The 21914-nt window shown below is 44.6% G+C and overlaps 1 protein-coding gene and 1 non-coding gene across 2 annotated transcripts in view; both read right to left on the bottom strand.

The window, feature by feature from the left end:
* Positions 1-21914, bottom strand: part of FLT1 (fms related receptor tyrosine kinase 1) — a 207377-nt gene that overhangs the window by 6864 nt on the left and 178599 nt on the right. Inside the window, exons 19-27 of the mRNA XM_049778458.1 lie at positions 21793-21881; positions 17220-17376; positions 16677-16774; positions 15791-15913; positions 13949-14060; positions 12387-12486; positions 5079-5184; positions 4449-4591; positions 1012-1096 (exon numbers count right to left, since the gene is read on the bottom strand). Coding sequence (XP_049634415.1) covers positions 1012-1096; positions 4449-4591; positions 5079-5184; positions 12387-12486; positions 13949-14060; positions 15791-15913; positions 16677-16774; positions 17220-17376; positions 21793-21881 — 1013 coding nt within the window. The remainder of the gene's footprint in view (positions 1-1011; positions 1097-4448; positions 4592-5078; positions 5185-12386; positions 12487-13948; positions 14061-15790; positions 15914-16676; positions 16775-17219; positions 17377-21792; positions 21882-21914) is intronic.
* LOC126016836 (small nucleolar RNA U3) lies at positions 11981-12194 on the bottom strand. Its single transcript, XR_007498529.1, has one exon. It is a non-coding gene; the product is annotated as a small nucleolar RNA U3 (small nucleolar RNA).

The raw sequence follows: 21914 nt of genomic DNA on the forward strand, positions 1-21914 counted from the left end.
TTTGTTTTTGGGTCACACCTGGTAGTGCTCAGGGGCTACTCCTGGCTCTGTGCTCAGAAGTTTCTCCTGGCAGGCACAGGATGCCAGATTCAAACCGCCATCTGTTCAAATTAGCTGCAAGCAAGGCAAACACCCTACTGCCATGTTATCTCTGCAGCCCCTAAAATTTATTTCTCAATGCAAATTAATGCATCTGAAACTTGACTGTACACACAAATCCCCTGGAGATAAAGTCAGTGAACTGGGAGGCAGAGAGATACTGAAGTTTGGTATTTCCCCTCACAGTGTGACCTTGTCAGTCACCACACTGAGAGTTAGGATCTGAGGGAGCAGAGATGCACTCCTGCCCAGCCCTCTCCCTCTCCCCACGTGTCACAGGTCTCTAAAGGTTGAGACATCCTGCTTGTCAGACTGTAGTTGATGGCTTCTCCCAGTACTGACTGGGTAGGAACGCAGCTTCAGCCTCTAGGGACTTTGTGGGAAGTAGTCTCAGAATCGTGAAGTTGCTCTTCAACTTTGTCCCATCACCAAGGCCCAGCCCCTTAACACAGCTTTGAGTTCCTCAACTATTCTGAAAGTTAGAAACACACAGAGAAGTTTCTTTTTTTTTTTTTTTTTTTTTTTGGTTTTTGGGTCACACCCCGAAGCACTCAGGGGTTACTCCTGGCTCTGTGCTCAGAAATTGCCCCTGGCAGACTCGGGACCACATGGGATTCGAACCACCAACCTTCTGCATGAAAGTCAAACGCCCTACCTCCATGCTATCTCTCCGACCCCACAGAGAAGTTTCTTAAAGGACTAAGTTATAATCATACAAGGACGTAGGCCTGCAGTGAATTTAGGTTCACCTTCTGCTCTAGAATCTTCCTTTTACATTCATATTGCATTAGCAAGTGGTCAGTTACTGTGACACCATGCCAGCCTCAACTGATGACTAGCCCCACTGACTGGGCTCCAAGAATTGGTGGGTGTTTAGATGAGTTCTAGCAAAGGGTTCATTTTCTTACTTACATCAAGCATAGTGGTGATATTTGGTGAAAGCTCCTCAAAGGTTTTTATTCTTTCCATGTTCATGAAGTTGAAGGCATTTACATATCTAAGGAAGAAGAGAAATTATCCTATATAGAAAATGCATCCAGTGCCCATTAATTGAGAACAATGGGCATTATTTCCCAGCTAAGATGAATCAAAACACCAAAGGGTCACTTCATCTCTTTGGAGGCTGACATTCTGTTGTGCTTTTTAGGGATCCTGACAGTGAAGCACTCCTGGTTGTTATGTTGCATAATTTTGAGCAAATTCTCAAAGATCCTTAAGAATTTGGTAGTAGTGAGGCCAGTAGGACCTTGCAGAATCAGCAAATATCAGGCTTAAAGAAGCACCAGCTGGTCTCAACGCCCTTCTTTTTGTTTTGTTTTGTTTTTGTTTTGTTTGAGAGCTATATCCAGTAGTCCCAGGGGTTACTTCTGGCTCTGTGCTCAGAAATCATTCCTAGCAGGCTCAGGAGACCATGGGATGCCAGGGATTGAATCTGGGTTCACCACATGCAAGACAAACACCCTACCTGCTGTGCTATCACTCTGGCCCCTCAACACCCTTTACCTAAGAAGAGAAACAAATCCCAGCAAAACAATAGTTTAATCACCTGTAGCCATTTCCTAAAAGATGTGACATGACAGATGAAATCAGCTGGCAAGCACATACAGTATGGTTCAAGTTGAAAGTTGAGTACTTGAAGCCATCTAGTAAATACTGTTCTGGAGTTATAAACTGGAAGAAATGGGGTAATATCTGTATAATTTCCTGGAAACTACCTATTGATGTTTTGTGAAGCAGCCATCAGAGATACCACTTGGTTACTTATAAAACAAATTCACCTATTGATTAAATCTCCTGGTCTAATACCATCACCAACTACGAGCAACCCACCAACCCATCTTTTATTTTTTCCAAAAAGAAAAAAAAAATACTAGTTTCTTATTAGGCATAGCTACACAATGTACTGGAATGAATCACAATTCCCTGCCTTGTGTCTAACACTCATAGGCTCTAATAATTGATTTAATCTAAGCTTATTTTTTCATCTTAACAGAAAAATGGAGTGACTCATCTGTGTCAGCCTTGAGGGCCAGTTGCATGGTTTGAGCATTGCCATTCATCAGCAAAGCCATTCATCACAAATCTGAGCTAGGCCAGTCTGAAATGATTATCAGTCCCTGAAGTCTGCTGAGCACCTCACCAGCCTCCTCTGGCTATCTGCTAGGTCTGGTTGAAGGGAAGTCAAAGGCTTCAGGTTGTGCCTACTCAGATAAAGATGCTAAAAGGCGGGGTCAGAGAGATAGTATGGAGGCAGGGCGTTTGCCTTGCATGCAGAAGGACAGTAGTTCGAATCCCGGTGTCCCATATGGTCCCCCGAGCCTGCCTGGAGTGATTTCTGAGTGTAGAGCCAAGAATAACCCTGAGCACTGCCGGGTGTGAACTCCCCCCACAAAATAAGATGCTAAAAGGCTCAGAGGATGTCCTTCATACCAAATACGTCAGAACTGAGAGGCAGTGTCAGAATGCCTGGTTAGATCTAACCATTTCCTAGCCAAGTGAAGAAGTGTCAGGTACTTCTCCGTAAGACCTTCTAATGGTTTAACAGAAATAATAACTTCATATGATTATTTTGAGCATGAAAGGACTTGATATATGCAAAGAATCTAGTACAGACCACAGACATTGTATGACATTGTGTGTATTCATACTTGAGTGTGACCTCTTAGTGTCAGACTTTTTAGTACTGAGACACTAACTTTCTTCTAGCACTGGTGGAGATGTTCAAATGTTTTTCCCTTATGCCCTCTTCAGTCTCTTCCACTGTAATAAGAGAGACATAAGTTTGTCATGGAAGGGAAGATAATCTAATTATATCTAAGATAGCATGAAGAAAAGTCAATGCATTAGGGAAAATAAAAGATGGCAAGATTATCCTAGTGAGAGAATAAAGAAATGGAAGAAAGTTCAATGTATTGCTCTGAATTGTGTATACATACATATATATATATTATTTTATTATATAATATATATATTTTATATATATATAATTTTATTTTGGTCATATCCAGAGATGCTGAGGGCTTACTTTGGGATGTGTGCTCATGAATAACTCTTGACAGAGCTCAAAGGACCATATATGGTTTTGGGGATTAAATTTGGCATATGTACTCTTTTCCCAGCTCAGTATCCTAAATTTTTACTGTATAATATTTCCTTAAATATTTTTGTTTGCTTTTTTGGGTCACACCCAGCATCACTCAGGGGTTACTCCTGGCTCTATGCTCAGAAATCGCTCCTGGCAGGCTCAGGGGACCATATGGGATGCCGGGATTCGAACCACTGACCTTCTGCATGCAAGGCAAACACCTTACCTCCATGTTATCTCTCTGGCCCCTATTTCCTTAGACATTTAAGGAAAATTGGGGCCGGAGTGATAGTGCAGTGGTAAAAAGTTTGCCTTTCCACAGTGGGGACCACTCATTCTAGCAGCCCTGGGGGTGAGGGTGGAGGCTATGGAAGGCAGGACAGGAACGGGGGTGGAGGGAGGACAATTCAGTGGTGGGAATTTCCCTGACTCAATGTTAATATGTACCTAAAATATTACTGAGAACGATATGTAAGCCACTATGATTAAAATAAAAATTAAAAACAAAAGTTTGCCTTTCACGTGCTGATCCAAGACGGACCTGGTTCTATCCCCAGCGTCCTATATGATTCCCCAAGCCAGGAATGATTCATGAGTGTAGAGCCAGGAGTAACTCCTGAGCATCACCAGGTGTGGCCCAAAACAAATAAAAAAATTTAAGGAAAATTATAGAAATGTAAATATTTGGGGCTGGAGAGATAGCATGGAGGTAGGGCACCTGCCTTGCATGCAGAAGCATGGCGGTTCAAATCCCGGCATCCCATATGGTTCCCTGAGCCTGCCAGGGGCGATTTCTGAGCATAGAGCCAGGAATAGCCCCTGAGTGATGCCAGATGTGACCCAAAAAATGTGAATATTTGATTAAATATGGAATTGTCATTCATTATTTTCATGTTATGGTTTCTTTTCTTTTTTGATTTGTTTTATAGGCCACCTCAGCAGTGCTCAAGGCTACTCCTGTCTCTATAATCAGGGATCACTTATGGCAGGGCTCAGAATTTCATATGTGGGCTAAAGATTGAACTGGGTCAGCCCTGTACCCTCAGTTCTATGTCTCTAGCCCCTTGTGATATTTTTGGTAGATAGTCCAACATATTTGGAGATAAAATATCATATGCTTTAAGTCCCCTTTCAAAGGGTTAAAAAGCAAAGAGAAATATATATATATATACATGTAGAGCATAAGGCAAATAGGACATGGGCTTTTTTATTCTGATATGTTTCAAAATTTTGCTAGAGAAATTTAGGGAGGGAAAGACCTTACCTGATATTATCAGAGCTCTCTGAATTAAACTTTGGAGTTGACGTGTCTTCCTTGAAGAAATCCTCAGAGAAGGCAGGAGTTGTGTAAGTATACCCACTATTTCCTGTCAGTATGGCATTTAGTGGAATATAGTCTTTACCATCCTTTAATATCAAGGAAAGAGGTCAAATTACACACATTTCTACTTCAATCTACTTCAGCAAAATCTCATATGAGTTTCCATATGTCATTTCCAAAATCTTGGTTGTGTTTAGGGCAATTGATTCTGCATACACATATGTACTTTTTTTTTTCTTTTTTTTTTTTTTCTTTTTTTTTCTTTTTTTCTTTTTTTTTGGTTTTTGGGCCACACCCTGTGACGCTCAGGGGTTACTCCTGGCTATGTGCTCAGAAGTTGCTCCTGGCTTCTTGGGGGACCATATGGGACACCGGGGGATCGAACCGCGGTCCGTCCTAGGCTAGCGCAGGCAAGGCAGGCACCTTACCTCCAGCGCCACCGCCCGGCCCCGTACTTTAGTTTTTAATGGCTAATTTTAGCTGTCCTGTGAAACAATAGACACTCTCTCTTTGTTCTTCTTGATATACATTCAAAGATGGTCTTCTGCTAATTCTAAACAAGTGTAGGATTACCTGCTGTACATTTGCTTGAAGTAAATCGCCTAGTTTTTCCACAAGTTCTACAAACCGAGGCCTTTCCTTTGGATCTTTGTGCCAACAGTCCAACATGATCTGATAGCTGTGGAATAAAAGCACATCAAAAGTTGGAGAACAGCGAGCTCAGCGGTCACTAAACTATAGAATATCTGAGGAATGAAGAAAGTCATATATCGGAGGACTCTCTGCTCTTGGAGCCAGAGAGATAATACAGCAGGTAGGGCACTTGACTTGCATGCAGTTGACCCAGGATTGATTCCCAGCATCCAGGGCATCTTCCTACCATGGCTGTTTCTGAGTCTCACCAGGAGTGATCCCTTAGCAAAGCCAGGAGTAAACACTGAGCACTGCTAGGAGTGACCCCAATACAAAAACAAACAAAACAAAGAAAGAAGATTGTTCGTGTAGGTTATAATATTTGCCTCTATTTTTTATACTTGACTGTTAAACTAAAGGCTGTTAGTGAAGAAAGAGTGATACTACACTGGGTAAGGTGCTTGCCTTGCCCAGGACAATCTGAAACCAATTCTTTACACCCCATGTAGTCCCCATACCCTGTCAGGAATAATCCCTGAGTACAGAATCAGGAGTAAGTTCTGAACACATAGGATTGAAACATAAGATCTAGGTGTGGATCCAAAACAAAAAAACCACTCCCCCCAAAAGGCTGGACCTGCTGTTGCTGGAACACATGTCTTCAAAGGCAGACCTAGAAGTCAAATCAAAATCTTTTCACTTGGGCAGTGGGGAGGACCCCAGGCAGTGTTCATGAATCTATGATGAAGGGCTTCATATATTCAAGGCTTGTGCCTTACCACTGAGCCACAACCTGAATGGGCTTGAGATGGGCCTGGTGCAGAAGCTGTCTGTGAGTGAGCATGTGAAGGGAGCAAGACCTCTCCACACCCCTCCTCTAGCCAGTGGCTCCTAGGAATGATGGCACTGATTCTCCTGAAGAAGCTTCCCAACAAAGCTTAAGTTCCTCCACCCAAGTCAATTCCAAAGCTACTGCATGCTGTGGCCCAGCCTCCAACCATGACAAGGAAGAGCAGAAAGACACTAGGGACTTCAAAACTTGCAGGTGATTCAAAAAAGAGAGGAAGTTAGGGAACTTCTGTTCCAGCCGAGTCTGATAGATGAGCAAGCACTGAGTAAATATTGATTGAAGGAAGTCAGACTTGTTTCTGAGAAGAGAGGATCCATGAGTTCTTCAGCCATGTTCCTGACAGTATGGTAAGTCCTCACTTGATGTCCACAGCTAGATACTTGGAAACCAAACTGTGTTCTTAGAAATTTGCTCTTCTTAGAAATCTAAGACCTGGGCCTGGAGAGATAGCACAGCGGCGTTTGCCTTGCAAGCAGCCTATCCAGGACCTAAGGTGGTTGGTTCGAATCCCGGTGTCCCATATGGTCCCCCGTGCCTGCCAGGAGCTATTTCTGAGCAGACAGCCAGGAGTAACCCCTGAGCACTGCCGGGTGTGACCCAAAAACCAAAAAAAAAAAAAAAAAAAAAAAGAAATCTAAGACCTGAAGAAGACTGGAGAAATGCCGTTTTCATCTAATCCTTACTGCCTTTGGGCTTTTTAGTTTTTTTGTTATAGTTTTTTTTTTGTTTGTTTTGTTTTGTTTTTGGGCCATACCCGGCGATGCTCAGGGGTTACTCCTGGCTGTCTGCTCAGAAATAGCTCCTGGCAGGCATGGGGGACCAAATGGGACACCGGGATTCAAACCAACCACCATTGGTCCTGGATTGGCTGCTTGCAAGGCAAACGCCGCTGTGCTATCTCTCCGGGCCCTCTTGTTATAGTTTTAAAAGATTGTAGGTGAGGACCAGAGAGACAGTGCAATGAGTTAGGTTGCATGTGGTTGATCTAGATTTGGAGCCTTGCATCCCGTAAGTCTCCCTGAGCACCACCAAAAGTGATCCCTGAGTGCAGAAACAAGAGTGATCCTTGAGCACTGTTGGATGTAACCCAAAACAAAGCAATAATAGGCAAGATGAAATTCACATTAATTACCTTTATTTTACTTTTTGGTGGAAGGAACCACCTCTGGTAGTACTCAAGTGGTTCTACACTCAGAAATTACTCTTGGAAGGCTTGGGGGACCATATGGGATGCCAGGAATTGAACCTGGGTTACCTGTGTGCAAGGTAAATGCCCTACCCATTGTGCTATCACTCCAGCCCTATATTAACTATTTTTAAAACGAAAGATTCAATAGTGATTAGTGAATTTGTAATAAATACAGGGTACCTCCCTCCAAGCATTTCCCTTCCTCCCTTTGATATGTGCTTTTGAGGTACACAAAAGCTCCACATACCTATGAAGACTACCCTTATTTTTGCCTTTGGTTTATGATTGGCTGCACTCTGATATCATTCCTGGTAAGGCACAGGGGACTATATGGACTACAGGGGATTAAACTGGCTGTATGTAAGGTAAGCACCTTATCTCTACTATCTCACCAGCTCCCATTCTGATAAATAATATTATATAAACTAGCTAACAAAGGTAGTAAAAATATCGGAATATTAAAAAAGAAATAGCTCTCAGAAGGAAGGTAAATGAGAAAGAAACAGTGACACTAGAGGCAAAGTTAATGGGCGAAGTTTTTATCATGGTTCTCAGTACTTTGAATATAGCAATGTACAAAGCTTCCAGGCAGTTGGTAAAAAGAAAGAATAATCAGGGGCCGGAGAGAGTGTGGAGGTAGGACATTTGCCTTGCATACAGAGGAACGGTGGTTCGAATCCCGGCATTCCATATGGTCCCCTGAGTCTGCCAGGAGCGATTTCTGAGCGTAGAGCCAGGAGTAACCCCGTGAGCGCTGCCGGGTGTGACCCAAAAACAGAAACAATAAAACAAACAAAGAGAAACAATAATCAAATGTCTGGTGCCTCTAAGTCAGAAGTTAAAAAACAAACCACAGGGTCGGAGAGATAACATGGAGGTAAAGCATTTGCCTTGCATGCAGAAGGTCAGTGGTTCGAATCCCCCGTATCTGCCAGGAGCAATTTCTGAGCATAGACCCATGAGTAACCCCTGAGCGCTGCCGGGTGTGACCCAAAAACAAACAAACAAAAAAAACAACCACAAAGCTAGTTCAAAGGATGAAGTATATTCCTTACACTTGTGATGTGCTAAAATGCTTTCCTTCAATTGGAACATCACTTGGTATGGTGGTCTTGGTGGCCCCCAAATACCATAGGGAGTATCCCCCAGATCACTGATCACTGCTGAAAAGCCCCCAAGGACCAAAAGCATTGATGGGAACCCCTACTCCCAAATTCAGTTAGAAAGCTCTTCCTAAAATTGAAATCTGCAAGAAGCTTCACCTTAAACTTCTCAAAAGTAGGTAACATTCAGGGATAATGAGGATAGGTTCTGTCTTATGCATTGTTTTTCACTGGTGGCCAGAGCCTTTAGCAGAAGAAAAAAAAAAAAAAGGAACTCTCACAGAAACAAATTTGAGACAAAACCATTTGTTCCCAGTGAGTGAGTAACCTGCTTCAGAGATGACCCCAGAGAGAAATTCTAGGTACCCAAGGGAGTGGTGGTCTTTTATGGCCTACAGACAACTCCATTGCACTGTTGAGCAGAAGCAACAGTTCACAACAGCTGAAAGAGGAGATTCAGGTTCTGCTTTTGGATAAGCAAAGCAAGCAGATAACCTGAAGTCTCAGATTAAGAGATAGTTTTTAAAGAGCCCATCTTTGACTCACAAATTCTCCTACCTTTGTCTGAACTTATGGGCAGATGATTCTGCAATATGGAGCTTGGGCATTGAAATTTTAGTTCCAAGAGCTGTGAGGGCCTTGGTAGAGTTCAGTAAATTGGGCCAATATAGGGTCCTAGGTGCATGCTGAGGAGACCAGGGCTAAGGTCTCTGGGAGACACAGGAAAAGGCAGCAGTGGGCAAGTGGTCTATCCACAGGCTTTAGAGGTCTCAGCATCAGCTCTGTTAGTCCATGTGTCCCTGACCCATTCATATGGCCTTAGAACCTCTGTCAGGAGCGCTTAGAGGCCTAACAATGGGCACCTAAGTCTCATTTTCAAGTAAGTTTACAGATTTAACTCCTTTACAAAAACAATTATCTCTGAGATAGGTAGCTTACTGTCCTGTTGGTGAGGGTGAGGCTGTCCAGCCTTCATGTTACCATATTCGGATCTCATCATCAGGGGTACCTTTACCTCTAGCAATGAGCAGACTGGTGAGAAAATATTGGAGGGGCCAAGAGTGGTAGTATAGTGGGTAAGGCACTTCTCTTGCATGTAGCCAACCTGGGTTCAATCCTCAGCATCCCATATGATCCCCTGAGCACTAACAGGAATAACCCCTGAGCATCACAGGGTGAGGCTCAAAAACCACATAAATATACTTGAAGACCATTTAGAAAAGAGACCCACAGTGAGAAAGACTTGAATCTGGCAGAGAGAAAGGGCCTTGGAAAGAGGCTGTATTCAGAGGAAGTTGTGGGTTTATCTTAGCCAGTGACAGACAAGCAGGTGTAGGGGACACGGGGCTCTGAGCTGGGCTCCCCAGTCTCCCACAAAATGAGCAAAGGAGACCACTGACAGCTGCTTAAAGCTTTCTGGTTTCCAATTCTAGTTCTCACTCTTGTCAAAAATTCAATGCAGGGGCCGGAGAGATAGCATGGAGGTAAGGCGTTTGCCTTTCATGCAGAAGGTCATCGGTTCGAATCCCGGCATCCCATATGGTCCCCCGTGCCTGCCAGGAGCAATTTCTGAGCACGGAGCCAGGAATAACCCTGAGCACTGCCAGGTGTGACCCAAAAACCACAAAAAAAAAAAAAAAATTCAATGCAAATCATTGGCCAACATCAAAGGAAAAAGCCAAGTGAAAACACTCCCTGTTTATACCCTTACATCTGATAAAATAGGCTATGGGTGAGGTCCAGAAGGAGATACTGGAGACCAGCGCAATAGTACAAATTGCTTTGAATTAGGGCATTCTGTTTTTATGTTTGTTTGGGGCCATACCTGCCAGTGCTCAGGCTCTGTGTTCAGGAATCACTCCAGGGTGTACTCAGAGGACAATATATGTTACCAGGTATTGAACTTGGGGTCAGCTTAATGCAAGATAAAAGTCTTTTCTGCTGTACTATCTTTCTGGCCCAGGGCAATCTAGGTTCAACATTTAGGACTATATTCAACAAATTACAGGAAGCGCTCATAATTTGGCTATAAATGTGTATTAGCTGAGTATTTGGAGCATGGTTAGTATTTTTTTGTTTTTGTTTTTGGGCCACACCTGGCCACATTCAGATTCTGCACTCAGATATTGTTCTTGGCAGGCTCAGGGGATCATGTGCAAAGCTGGAGATCAAGTCCAGGTTTGTCCCGGTCAGCCGCATACAAGATAAACACCCTATCTCTGTGCTATTGCTCCGGCCCCCTGAGTATAGATTTTTTTTTTTTTTTTTTTTTTGCTTTTTGGGTCACACCCGGCAGCACTCAGGGGTTACTCCTGGCTCCATGCTCAGAAATCGCCCCTGACAGGCATGGGGACCTTATGGTGGGCTGCCAGGATTTGAACCACCATTCTTCTGCATGAAAGGCAAACGCCTTACCTCCATGCTATCTCTCCGGCCCCTGAACATAGTTTTTTTTTTTTTGGACTATATTTGATTACTCCTGACTATGCTCATGGATCACTCCTGGTGGTATTTTAGGAATCATATGGGATACCATAGATTAAACCTGGGTTTGCTGTGTGCAAGCCCTACCTGCTATACTATTGTTTTTCAAGCCCTTAATAGACAGTTCTTTTGTTTTTTGTTTTTTGTTTTGAGGAATGCAGGGTGTATATAACAATCCCATGATATAGCACTGCAGGCTTCTGATCTATCTCTTCTGCTCACTGCTAAAAGAGGTTAAATCATCACACTTTCATTCTTCACTTCGAGGCAGATAATCTTCACAATCCATTCCTGAAGGTGACTGGGGTGTTTGTGGGTGGGATAGACAATTAGGACATGGTAAAATGCCAAGTTGTCTCACATTCCATGTCTAACAGTGTTCCAGCCAAAGGTAGAGGGTTGCTCTAGATCTGCAGTATTTACTGCCCTGATCAGGACAGGGTGCTCCTCCAGCTCTGTGCCAGGGCTTGGCCTCATAACTTCTGCTCTTCTTTTGTCTCCCCAGGCCTAGGAGACAGTGCTGCTCCCAAGCACTTTCCATAGGCCCAAGGCCCATCCTTATCCTGCCTCTGACCTAACCTTGTCTCCAGCCTTGAACTTGGGCCAAGCCCACATTTCCTTCATTCCCTCTGACTCCACCCCAAAGGACATTCTGGGGCTTTTGACAGGACCCCATTGTATGGGTGGGGAGCAGGAAAGGTGGTGCCGTGCCTCCCGCCTCTTTGTCAGCAGCCCCATAGAACTGCCAGTGTCATCATATTCTTGCCCTGGACTCAAAGTGCAAAATAGTCAAAGCTGGCCAGGGCTGTGTCTGGCAAATGCATGTAAGAAGGTGTATCTAGGTGCAGGAGGTGGGGTGCAGGCCCCATGCAGGGACTTCTCAAGGGCCCATCCCTAAATTCACCACAAGAAACTGCCTAGCCCTCAAATTTCTATGAAATATAATTACAAAATTTCCATCCAGGAAATGTCCCCTTCCCCTGCAGTTTCTTTGGCTTGCTATGAGGATGGAGAATCCCTCAGGCTGCTTCAGACCTTCAGAGCCATTCAGCTCATCCAGTTGCTGGTTCACGTATAAGGTTTTGAGTGAAGTTTGGGATGGTCTGCTAATGTTTCTCAGGTCCCTATCCAGCAACCGTAGTCCTAACTCGACTGCCCAACAAGAGGCCTTAAAAAATCATGCTCATTTTTCTTTTTCTTTTTCTTTTTTCTTCCTACCACTCAGACTGCATCCTCTCCCTCTACCTCTTCCAAAGGAAGGGAAGAACGATCATCAATGGCAAAAGGCAGTCGCAGAAACAACACCTAGAGCCGGCTTCACGCTCAGGAGAGGACGCTCTGGCTCCTCCTCGTGGCTTCAGGTGCTCTACACAATCAGAGAAACTTCTCTAGTCACATACTATAGAAATGATCCCTAAAAGTATAGTCTTCATGCTCATTTTTCAATGAAAGAAATGGCATTCTTGGGGATGGAGCAAGGACAAAGGGAACACCCCCCCATATATAAAGCACCAGGAGCAAGAGAATCCTTTCCTTCTTTCAATCCTGACTATCTCAGGCCCACCCAATACCCCTTCCCTGAGAGGGATTTCGAGGAACTGCAGGAGGAAAGGGAGACTCACATTTCTGGAGTAGCATAATCGGGTGCTCGCATCCTCATGCCATCCTTGAGGCGGCTACAGAAATCCTCATCCATCTGCACTCCTGGGTAAGGAGACCCTCCTGGATGGGGCAAAACAGGGAAGACAGAGCACATCAATTCTCTAGGGTGCACCAGGTAGTGAGGGGACAGTGCACGATGGATTTCCTTCCTCTCGGAGGATGGGGAGTAGATCTTCATGCAGTCACATCTGCAGCCCTGGCTCCTGACCCCAGAGTATTTTGAGGTGCTCAGGTTGCAACTCTACTCAAGACATCCTTTGGGCCTGGAGAAGGGTATACCAGAAGCATTCTGGCCCTTTCTCCTACAAATAACTCTATAAAGAAAATCCACATGAAGAGACTCATTCTGTGGGTTAGTGAACTGTGGATCCTGCAGGGATAGACCCAGCCAGACAAATTCTTTGGAGAAACTGGGGGGCCAGGAACTGTGAGGAGGCCTGAATTGGATAGTGTGGGGGCAGGGTGAGAGTCTGTAGACTAGAGGACTCATCTTGGCCATTTTCACGGTTCAGGGTCTCCACTGGCTTAGTCCTGTCTCAAGCCAAGAATTCCCCTAGAAATAAATTCTTCCCCTTTTTTGTGGGAAGGGGTCCAGGTCTGGGAGGTAGGACTGAACCACGCCTCCCGAACTGATGTGATTCTGACCTTGGATCTGGCTTTCTGTGTCTGTATGTACTTTCTAGTGATTTCTGCTGCTGGTAGGAAGCAGCTGGGAGGTGCTAGGGCCATTGTGGCCGCCAAATTGCTTTCAAAGACTGGAAGCAACAGGTGCCTGTCATCGAAAGCAGGGGAATGATTTTTACACATTCCAGGAAATGAGGGATGTTACTGGATGACTTTTATTGGCTTGGAAAGGTCAATGTTTGGCAAAGTCCAAAAGGCTGTTGGCTGGCCCCTGCATGCAGAAGGCTTGAGAGTCTTCTCTGTGCATCTGAGCAGGCCCACATAGGTATGGGCTTGGCCATGTCTGCAGACTGGGCCCTGAATCAGGGCTGCAGAAATCCCAGGCAGGTATTAATGGAAGCAAAATAAATGCTCGAGAAATCTAGCCAGTGACCTATAGAATTCTAATAGCCTGTGCCCCTAGCTGGCTTATGCCAAAAACCCGATTTGCTTATCTCTATCTAATTTCTCTGCTACTCTGGGGGAATGGGGAGCTTTTCCTGAGGTCTTCAGGGGAAAGGCAAGAGAGGGGAAAATGGCAGCATGACTTGGGCTTGATGAGGAACCAGAAGAAGGTCATAAAGTCAAGGCTACCCAGAGGAACTGAAGATGAACCTGAGTGTAGATTTTAGGGGGTCTGACCAGTGTCATGCATGCAGAAATCCCCTCAAAGGAGGTGGGCCTGGGATGCCTCACCCATCTGTCCCAAAGGGCCCAGAGCTCCAGTTAGCCTTTTTAGTTTTTTTTGTTTTGTTTTGTTTTGTTTTGTTTTGTTTTGTTTTTTTAGCTGCTGATTGCAAGATTGTGTCTAGCCCCTGGTTTCTGGGCTATAGAAACTCACTTTTTTCCCTCAACATACCCAAGGAGAATATCTCCCACAGTAGAACCCCATAGGACCACACATCGCTCTTGGTACTGTAGATCTTGTCGAATATGGACTCAGGAGCCATCCACTTCAAGGGAAGCCGAGTCTAGAAAAGGGCAAAAGGGCCTTGAGCAGAAGGATAGGAAAACAGCAGACTCAACCCAAGAGCCTACTCAGCCACCTCCCTAATAACCCTTAGCCTAAAAATCATTTCCTTAAGTAGTTGTGGTTTCTGAACACAGAGAGAACCCAAGGCCACCAGATTACTTGGGGTCTAGCAGGTCCTACAACTAGGGACCAAAGCCTCTGAAGTTTCTCCCTCAGAGCTTATAGGGAGAATCTGGAAAAGATTGATGCCTCCTAAAAAGGAATGCTTTTCTGAGAACCTTTCTGAAGGAAAAAATGTTTGAAGTGCATATTTTTATAGCAATTATTATAGAAATGAAGTTATAGAAATGAGAAGTTCGGGGCCAGGGAGATAGCACAGTGGTGGTGCATTTGCCTTGCACGCGGCCAACCCAGGACAGATGGTGGTTCGATTTCAGGCATCCCATATGGTCCCCCAAAACCTGCCAGGAGAGATTTCTGCCCTGCGTGTCACTGGGTATGGCTCAAAAACAAAACAAACAAATAAACAAAAGAAATGAGAAGTCCAAGGAAGGAAAGACATTGATGAGGCAAGAAAGAAGAGGCAAATGGGAGGTAACAGAGGGTTGGGACCCTCAGGCACATTGATGGTAGAGAGGTGTGGTATCATATTTTTTTTTATAAATCACAGAGACAGCAGCACTTTAAGCATGACACCCAAGCTACAACAACAAAACTTAAAAATCTGCCTGTCAAGTAAGTAGCTTGGGGGGACTGGGAGGCAGGGAGTGGGAGAGAACCCAGGGACATTAGTAAAAGGAAGTCAACACTGGTGGTGGGATTCGTACTGGAACATAGTACTTCTGAAATTCAACTATAAATAACTATAAATCATGATGCCTCAATAAAAATATAATGAAGGAGGAGGAGAAAGTAGAGGAAGAAGGCAGAGGAGGAAGAGAAAGAGGAGAGAGAATAAGAAGGAGGAGTAGTAGAAGGAAAATGAGAAAGAGGAGAAGGAGGGGGGAGGAGAAGGATTTTATCCGGCAGGGTATTTTGGGGGGGCTAGGGAAGTTTCTTCAACCACTGTAGACAATTCATCAGCAGAGCTTAAGGTAAGCCCTCAGGAAAGAGAGGACATGGGAGATCACCCGTAAGAGAGAAACAACACTGTGTCCAAAATCAAGCAGGGAATGGGAATAAACATAGGTATGAGCAGGCAGGAAGGTTTGGGGCAGGGAAGGCAGAAGTGGTTTCCTTCTTAGGGAGATAAAGCCCATACCCTCCCCCACACTTTCCTGAGCAATAGACACCTGTGGAATTAATCATCTGGGTTATTCAAGGGAGGAATCCAGATTGTTCTCTGCTCTGAGTCAAACAAATCCCACAGGGCCCCGGGGGAGGTGGCATGGGGCACCCGGGGGGCCTCCCTGAGTTGGTTACACAGATAGTCAGTCACCAAGCAGGATTCAGCGACAAGGGGCCTTTTCAGGCTCCATGTGTAGACTCTGTGACACAGAGCCAGCTTGTCTTCATAAACTGTATGACAGAAGCCAGCACAGATTGTTTTTACAACAAAAGTGTGTGTGTGTGTGTGTGTGTGTGTGTGTGTGTGTGTGTGTGTGTGTGGCGGGGGGTGTACATCACGAATGAGGACGTGTAAATATTTGCCAAGGCCTTTCTTTGGTCTGTGGTCTGAGGAACGGGTGGGGAGAATGAATGAATCAAACAAACATCAAGTAGACTTACATCTCCTTTTCTCACATAGTCAGGGTTCTTGTAAATATCCCGGGCCAGGCCAAAGTCGCAAATCTTCACTACATTATTCTCCGATAAAAGAATATTCCGTGCTGCCAGGTCACGATGAATGCACTGCAAGGAGACAGTGGCAGGATTGATGTCTCCTCCATCCCACCAGCAACTTTTTTGGTCCAGTGCCCATGGAGCGTCCAGGCACAGACACACCAGGTCTTTCTTCACAAAGAGGCTGAGCTAGACAAGGGCTGCCCTGGGTCACGTGGCTCCTGTCTGTGCAGGACAGGGGCCTGGGAAACAAAGCTGGACCCAGGCTTTCACCCCAGAGCACAGCTGCTTCACCTCCGTCTGAACAGCTGAGTTGGGCCCATAATCTAGCCTGAGTGAGTGGGCGGGCAGCCCGGTTCTATTAATAGCTACCCTTTGGGGAGCTGAGTCCTCAAAGAGTCTGGTCAGTTCTGAAGATGCCAGCGGGCAACATGGGAACAGCAGCCAGATCTGTCTAGTTTCCAACACAAGAGGTTCTCTCCTCTGACAACCAAGACCCATCAATCTCAGAAGCTTATTCACATCAGGACCCATGAAAACATTTGATGTGAGGTAATAAACAGAAGCCAATAAAGGGGAAGATAGGGTTTGTCTGTTTATTTGGGGTCCACACCCATATTTGTGGCTTCTATCCTGAGAGCTGAGTGAAGGGGCTTCTAACTCAGTGCTTGCTTCTGGCAATGGTTGGGGACCACCCTTATCCAAAGCGCATGCTCCCATCCTTGAGACTGGCTAGAGAAGCGGAGTTGGAGCTTAACTGTGTATTTGTGTCCATGAATGGACACGTGTCCAGGTCTGGCTATGGGGAAAATTGCTAAGGAGCAAGGCTGACCTTTCTGGAAGACAGAAACTCCATGCCTCTGGCCACTTGGAAACTGTATGAAATCAGATCTTCCATCGTGATGGGCTGCTTGTAGAAATCATCAGGGTCTGGAAAGCATTAAAAACCGTAACTGGCTATAATGGCTCTTGTTATTCCACCAAATCCCAGTTTATTGGAACAATGTTAGCAAAACATAAAACAAACCAATATGTAGATCAGAGTTCATTTTCAAGAGCCTTCAAGTTTCAACATGAATATCTGAGATTTTTCCAGGCCTTCAGCCCATTTGACCCCAGTAGGAGAAGGAGGGGTTGAGGGAGGGGTGGACGATGTTCAGACAAATAGACCAAATGGGGGAAACAATTGCCTAGTTCCCTGTCAAAATTAGTAACTCTCCAAATAATCTTAATTCAAATCTTATCTCCCCAGGACATTACCCTGAGAATCTCTCACGGATGTTTATTAGGGTGATAATAAGAAAAAAATGTCAGGGATGCACAGTATGTAGTAAAAATATCTCAAACCGTAGGACAGGAAGGAACTAATACCTACCCTCCTCTTCCTCCACATCACTCAGACTTTTATCTTCCTGGAACCCGGAGCTTGCAAAGCTCTCGCTGCTGGTGACACTCTCCAGTCTTTGTTTCTGGACTTGCTCCCCATCTGGCTCTATTTTCTCTTTCTTGGGCTCTAGTTGTAATGCTGCATCCTTTGAACAGATCCAAAAGGAACAGATGAAAGGGAACTCCAGGACAGCAATAGGTAGAAGAGACCACCACCTGGTCATAGCCTGGGGTGTGAGAAGGTCCTTTGTCATTCCCCAGTGAGGAGAGGAAATAACGTGACATCGGGTGCTCCTCCTGCTCTGTTTGTTTTCTGGTTTGGGGTCATACCTGAAATTTATTCAGGACTTATTCCTGGCTCTCTGCTCAAGGATCACTCCTGGTAGTGTTGGGGGGACACCATATATGCCATATTTGGGATTAAAGCGGGGTTGGCTCTGTGCAAGGCAAGCCACACTTTTCTATCTCTTTAGCAGCCCCATCTGTTTGTTTTTTTAATCCACATCCAGCTCAGAGTTTGAGGACAGTTTCTGGCAGTGCTTGGGTCTGCTTCTGGTTCAGTGCTCAAGGGTGCTTTAAATGTCAGGGGTCAAACCCAGACCTTATATATGCAAAGCCTACACTCAGCCTAATGAGCTGTTTTCACTCTACCTGGCTCTTTTTGTTCTGTTCATGACTCAGTTTCTTAGCAGCATCTTAGGGGGCAAAAGGAATATTAGTAATAGGAATATAATTTATAATGAAATAGAATAATATTGCCTGTGCCCTTACTTGGCATGAAACAGGACATTAAGAATCACGAATATATTCAGCAATTTTATAAAGGAATTTTTGCTTAAGTGAAGAAATCACAGTAATCAAAGTAATGTGCAGCAGCTAAATGGCAGATCTGGTACCTAGTTATGGTCTGAGTCTCTAACCACTTTCCATTCCACATGATATTCTGGGAAAGATACATATGGTAAGAAAAGGTCTCCCCAGGGAACTGGGGGCTTCCTCTGTAATTTATTAGAGGAATTCCAGAGAATACCAGGCTGACATTAGCTATTTCTCTCGTTTCCTGGGGAAGGTGAGAATGTGGATACTACTGCTCTCTTCATTCAAAACAAACAGTTGGTGTCTAACCAGGCTCTTTTCTCAGCCTGGTCTTAATCAGGCTCTTCCACTAACTACAAGATCCAAAGGCAAACCACCTACCTAGCTTGCCTTCATTCCCTCATCTGAAAAACTCCTTGTTATTCTGTGTTGGCCCATGGAAAGGGCAGCTTGGTGGTCCCTTGTGTAAGTGTACAACCTTGTCTCACGTGACACAGGTGCTAACTCTGACAGTAGGCACTTGACATCTAAGGACTGGCTCTCCAGGCACTTAAGATGCCAACAGCAGGGCCTGGGGCTCAGCTTGGGCCCTGATCCACCTGCAGGACTCTCAGGGAGGTGTCTCCTCCATCCTTCTTCGGTCTTTCCTGGAAATGTCACCAAGAGAGAGAGAGAAGCGTCCACTAGAGGGCGCGGCGGAGCAGGGAGAGGACGCAGAAAGGCACTTGCAGAGGGGCCTCAGGACACAGCATCCCTGTAAGGCAGGGGTCTCAAACTCAATTTATCTGTGGGGCCACAGGAGGCAAAGTCGGGGTGAGGCAGGGCCGCATAAGGGATTTCGCTTATCGAATATTCGCAATCGCATTAAACATTTGCATACCCCAAACGGAGCTGCTCGGGGTATGCGAATGTTTAATGCGATTTTTTCCTTACTAATGCGATTTTTATTGCGATTATTCGGTAAGCGATTAATCGCGAATACTGCGATATTTGAAGGCTGGCCGCGGGCCACAAAATGTACGGAGGGCCGCAAACGGCCCGCGGGCCGCGAGTTTGAGACCCTGCTGTAAGGGAACACCATTGCCATCCTAGGAATCCTACTTGAGTACATGTGATGTTAGAAGAATAAGTGAGTGAGGGTCAGAAAGATTGTACAGTGGGTAGGAGTCTTGACTTGCACGCCCCTGGCCCGGGTTTGATCTTCCATATGATCTCCCTAGGAGTGATTCCTAAGAGTGATCCATTAGCACCCAACCTGGAGTAAGCCCTAAGCATCACAGGTTCTAAAAACAAACAAAAAGATGAATAAGTGAACCTAGAGAGAAGGCACGGGGGGGGGGGGGGGGGGAGGGCTGTAGGGGGAGCTGGCTATGCAAGCCTCCTGGCTCAATTCAATGGAAATTGTGAGGTCTTCCTCTGGGAGCTCCTGGAAGTCACCCTAATTCAGTCTTCCCCCCCTGCCCCCCCCCTTGTCTCCTTTCCTGACTTCCAACCCAGCCCAGCTTCTTGAGAGCCTTCTTTGATTTCCTGAACTCTGGAGACCCTGATGGAGTCCATTTAATTTATTTAGTATAGTATTATTAGTATAGCATAAGATGCTGGGTATTTGCTAGACCGTACATCCCATTTCTAGATAGTCTTGTGGATTCCCTGCCCCCTTCACCTTCTCTTTCAAGTTCTTACTATGAATTACAGCCCCTGGTTTCCATGAAAACACTCAGTCCCACCAACAAGGAGGCGAATCATTAAATATAGCTTAAGAAGGAAGCAAACTCTTCAAAACAAAGGTTGCACGAACCCAAATGCTCCATCCTGCCTAGGTCTCTGGGGGCCTCTGCTGGATTAGTCCTTCCTGAGTCAGCCAGGACTCCAGGATTGAAAGGAATTTGTATGGCTCTCAGCTCAGGACACTGCTTCCCTTTTTTTCCTTAGTTATTATTGTCTTCCCGCCCCATCCTGTGTGGTGAATAGAAAAAAGCACCTAGGCCAAGAGCGATAGCACAGTGGGTAGGATTTTGCCTTGCAAGCAGCTGATCCAGATTCGATCCCCAGCATCCCATATAATTCCCTGAGTCTGCCAGGAGTAATTTCTGAGCACTGCTAGGTGTGGCTCCAAAACAAAACAAAACCGAATAAAAAACCATTGGGATAGGAGTCAAAAGAGCTAATTCTCTCCCCCTTCATCTCTGGCTTAAGCAAATAACTCTGGGCATGGGCTTAGAATAACAACATGATCTAGCATTCTAAGATCCCATTCTAAGAGTCTAAGCAACAGATGGCATAGTTTTAACTAAGGGGAAATACATTCTTGCATGTAAGTCACCAGTCCAATAGACTACCATTGTGTATGGTTAGTATACAAAATGAGAGAAGGGGCCAATTGTCACTGGGTTACTTATAAGATCTTGCCCCATGTGACAGAAATGTCCACTTGATTGGTTTACAGGTCAGTGGTATTCAGGTGGGCCTACCACCCTTCCTTGCTTAGTAGGTCTGTAATTATGATGAGAGCTTGCATTAATTGGATGCCTAACTGAATTTGGTCCAATGAACAATTCTTCTATTGTTATCTGCATTTCATAAGTGAGGAAATTGAGACATAGAATGCCTGAGTGCTTGCCCATGACCCCACCCCCAGTTTCATGTGTGCCAGAGTCAGGATTTAAAGGCATGACATTTGAATTTAAATGAAATAATTACCAACATTGCTAATTCCAAGTTAATAATATTGGATCACTGATTGCATTCTCCTTGCTGAATTTCTCCAGCACCAAGAAGGCCATTATGTGGATAGAAATGTCACACTGGCAAGATTTACTTATTTTTGATAATCTCTTTTTATCTTTGTTCATTCATTTTGCTTTTGAGTCATAGATATCTCTGTGTGCTTCTTGGGGCACAGCTTTCTTTTAGTGGTCAGGGCTGGTTCAGTATGTGTGGGGGAAGCTAGCAATACAGTAAAGAGATGATGATGATAATGATTGCTCTAACCCAACTTTGCTCTGGAGTTGCCTATGTAGCCACACAGCTGATCAAGTCTTTCATTTATCCAGTTAATACAAATATTGCTCACTATTCTCTTTTTTAAGAAAAAGTGACTGAGAAGCTAGAGTGATAGTTTAGGTATAGTGATAGTGATAGTATAGCAGGTAGGTTGCTAGCTTTGCATGTGATTGACCTGAGTTCAATCCCTGGCAATCCATATGGTCCCCCAAGTCCCACTAGCAGTTATCCCCAAATGCAGAACCAGGAGAGCCAAGACTAAACATTGAATACTGTCAAAGTGGCCCAAAGACAAAAAGTAAAGGAAAATAGGCCAAGTTATGTGTGGGTTTGTATATATATACATATATATCATAATATATATTATGATTTGATACAAATTTAGTTAGACAGCTATCATAAATATATAACTATTGCTGCTTATGCTAAGTTCAAACTTTTTTCTGTGCTAGCTCCAAGGAAAACAGGATAGATAAGCACAGTAGAGTGGGTAGATTGTCTTGCAAGCACCTAACCCAAGTTCTATCCCTGAGCAAGCCAGGTGTGACTCTTACAAGGAAAACAAAAAACAAAAATAACAAAAAAAACCTTAAACAAATAAAAAGAAAAAATTAAATGGGATAGCAATGATCTTGTTTTAACCTATTATGAACAAAAAAAAAAAACACTATAGGTTTTTCTTTATGTTGCTTCTAAGTGGAAACTCATTATCTTTAGAAATCTCCATTTCTTCAGCTCCTTACCTTGTTGAGAAAGAATAAGTCTCGTTTGCTCTTGAGATAGTTGGATAGATTTCCATATTTGCAGTATTCAACAATTACCATCAGGGGCCCTGTAGTCAAAAGAGCACAGGTTCAGGGCCTCA

The sequence above is a fragment of the Suncus etruscus genome, chromosome 8, assembly GCF_024139225.1.
Source record: "Suncus etruscus isolate mSunEtr1 chromosome 8, mSunEtr1.pri.cur, whole genome shotgun sequence".
Taxonomy (NCBI): Eukaryota; Metazoa; Chordata; class Mammalia; order Eulipotyphla; family Soricidae; genus Suncus; species Suncus etruscus.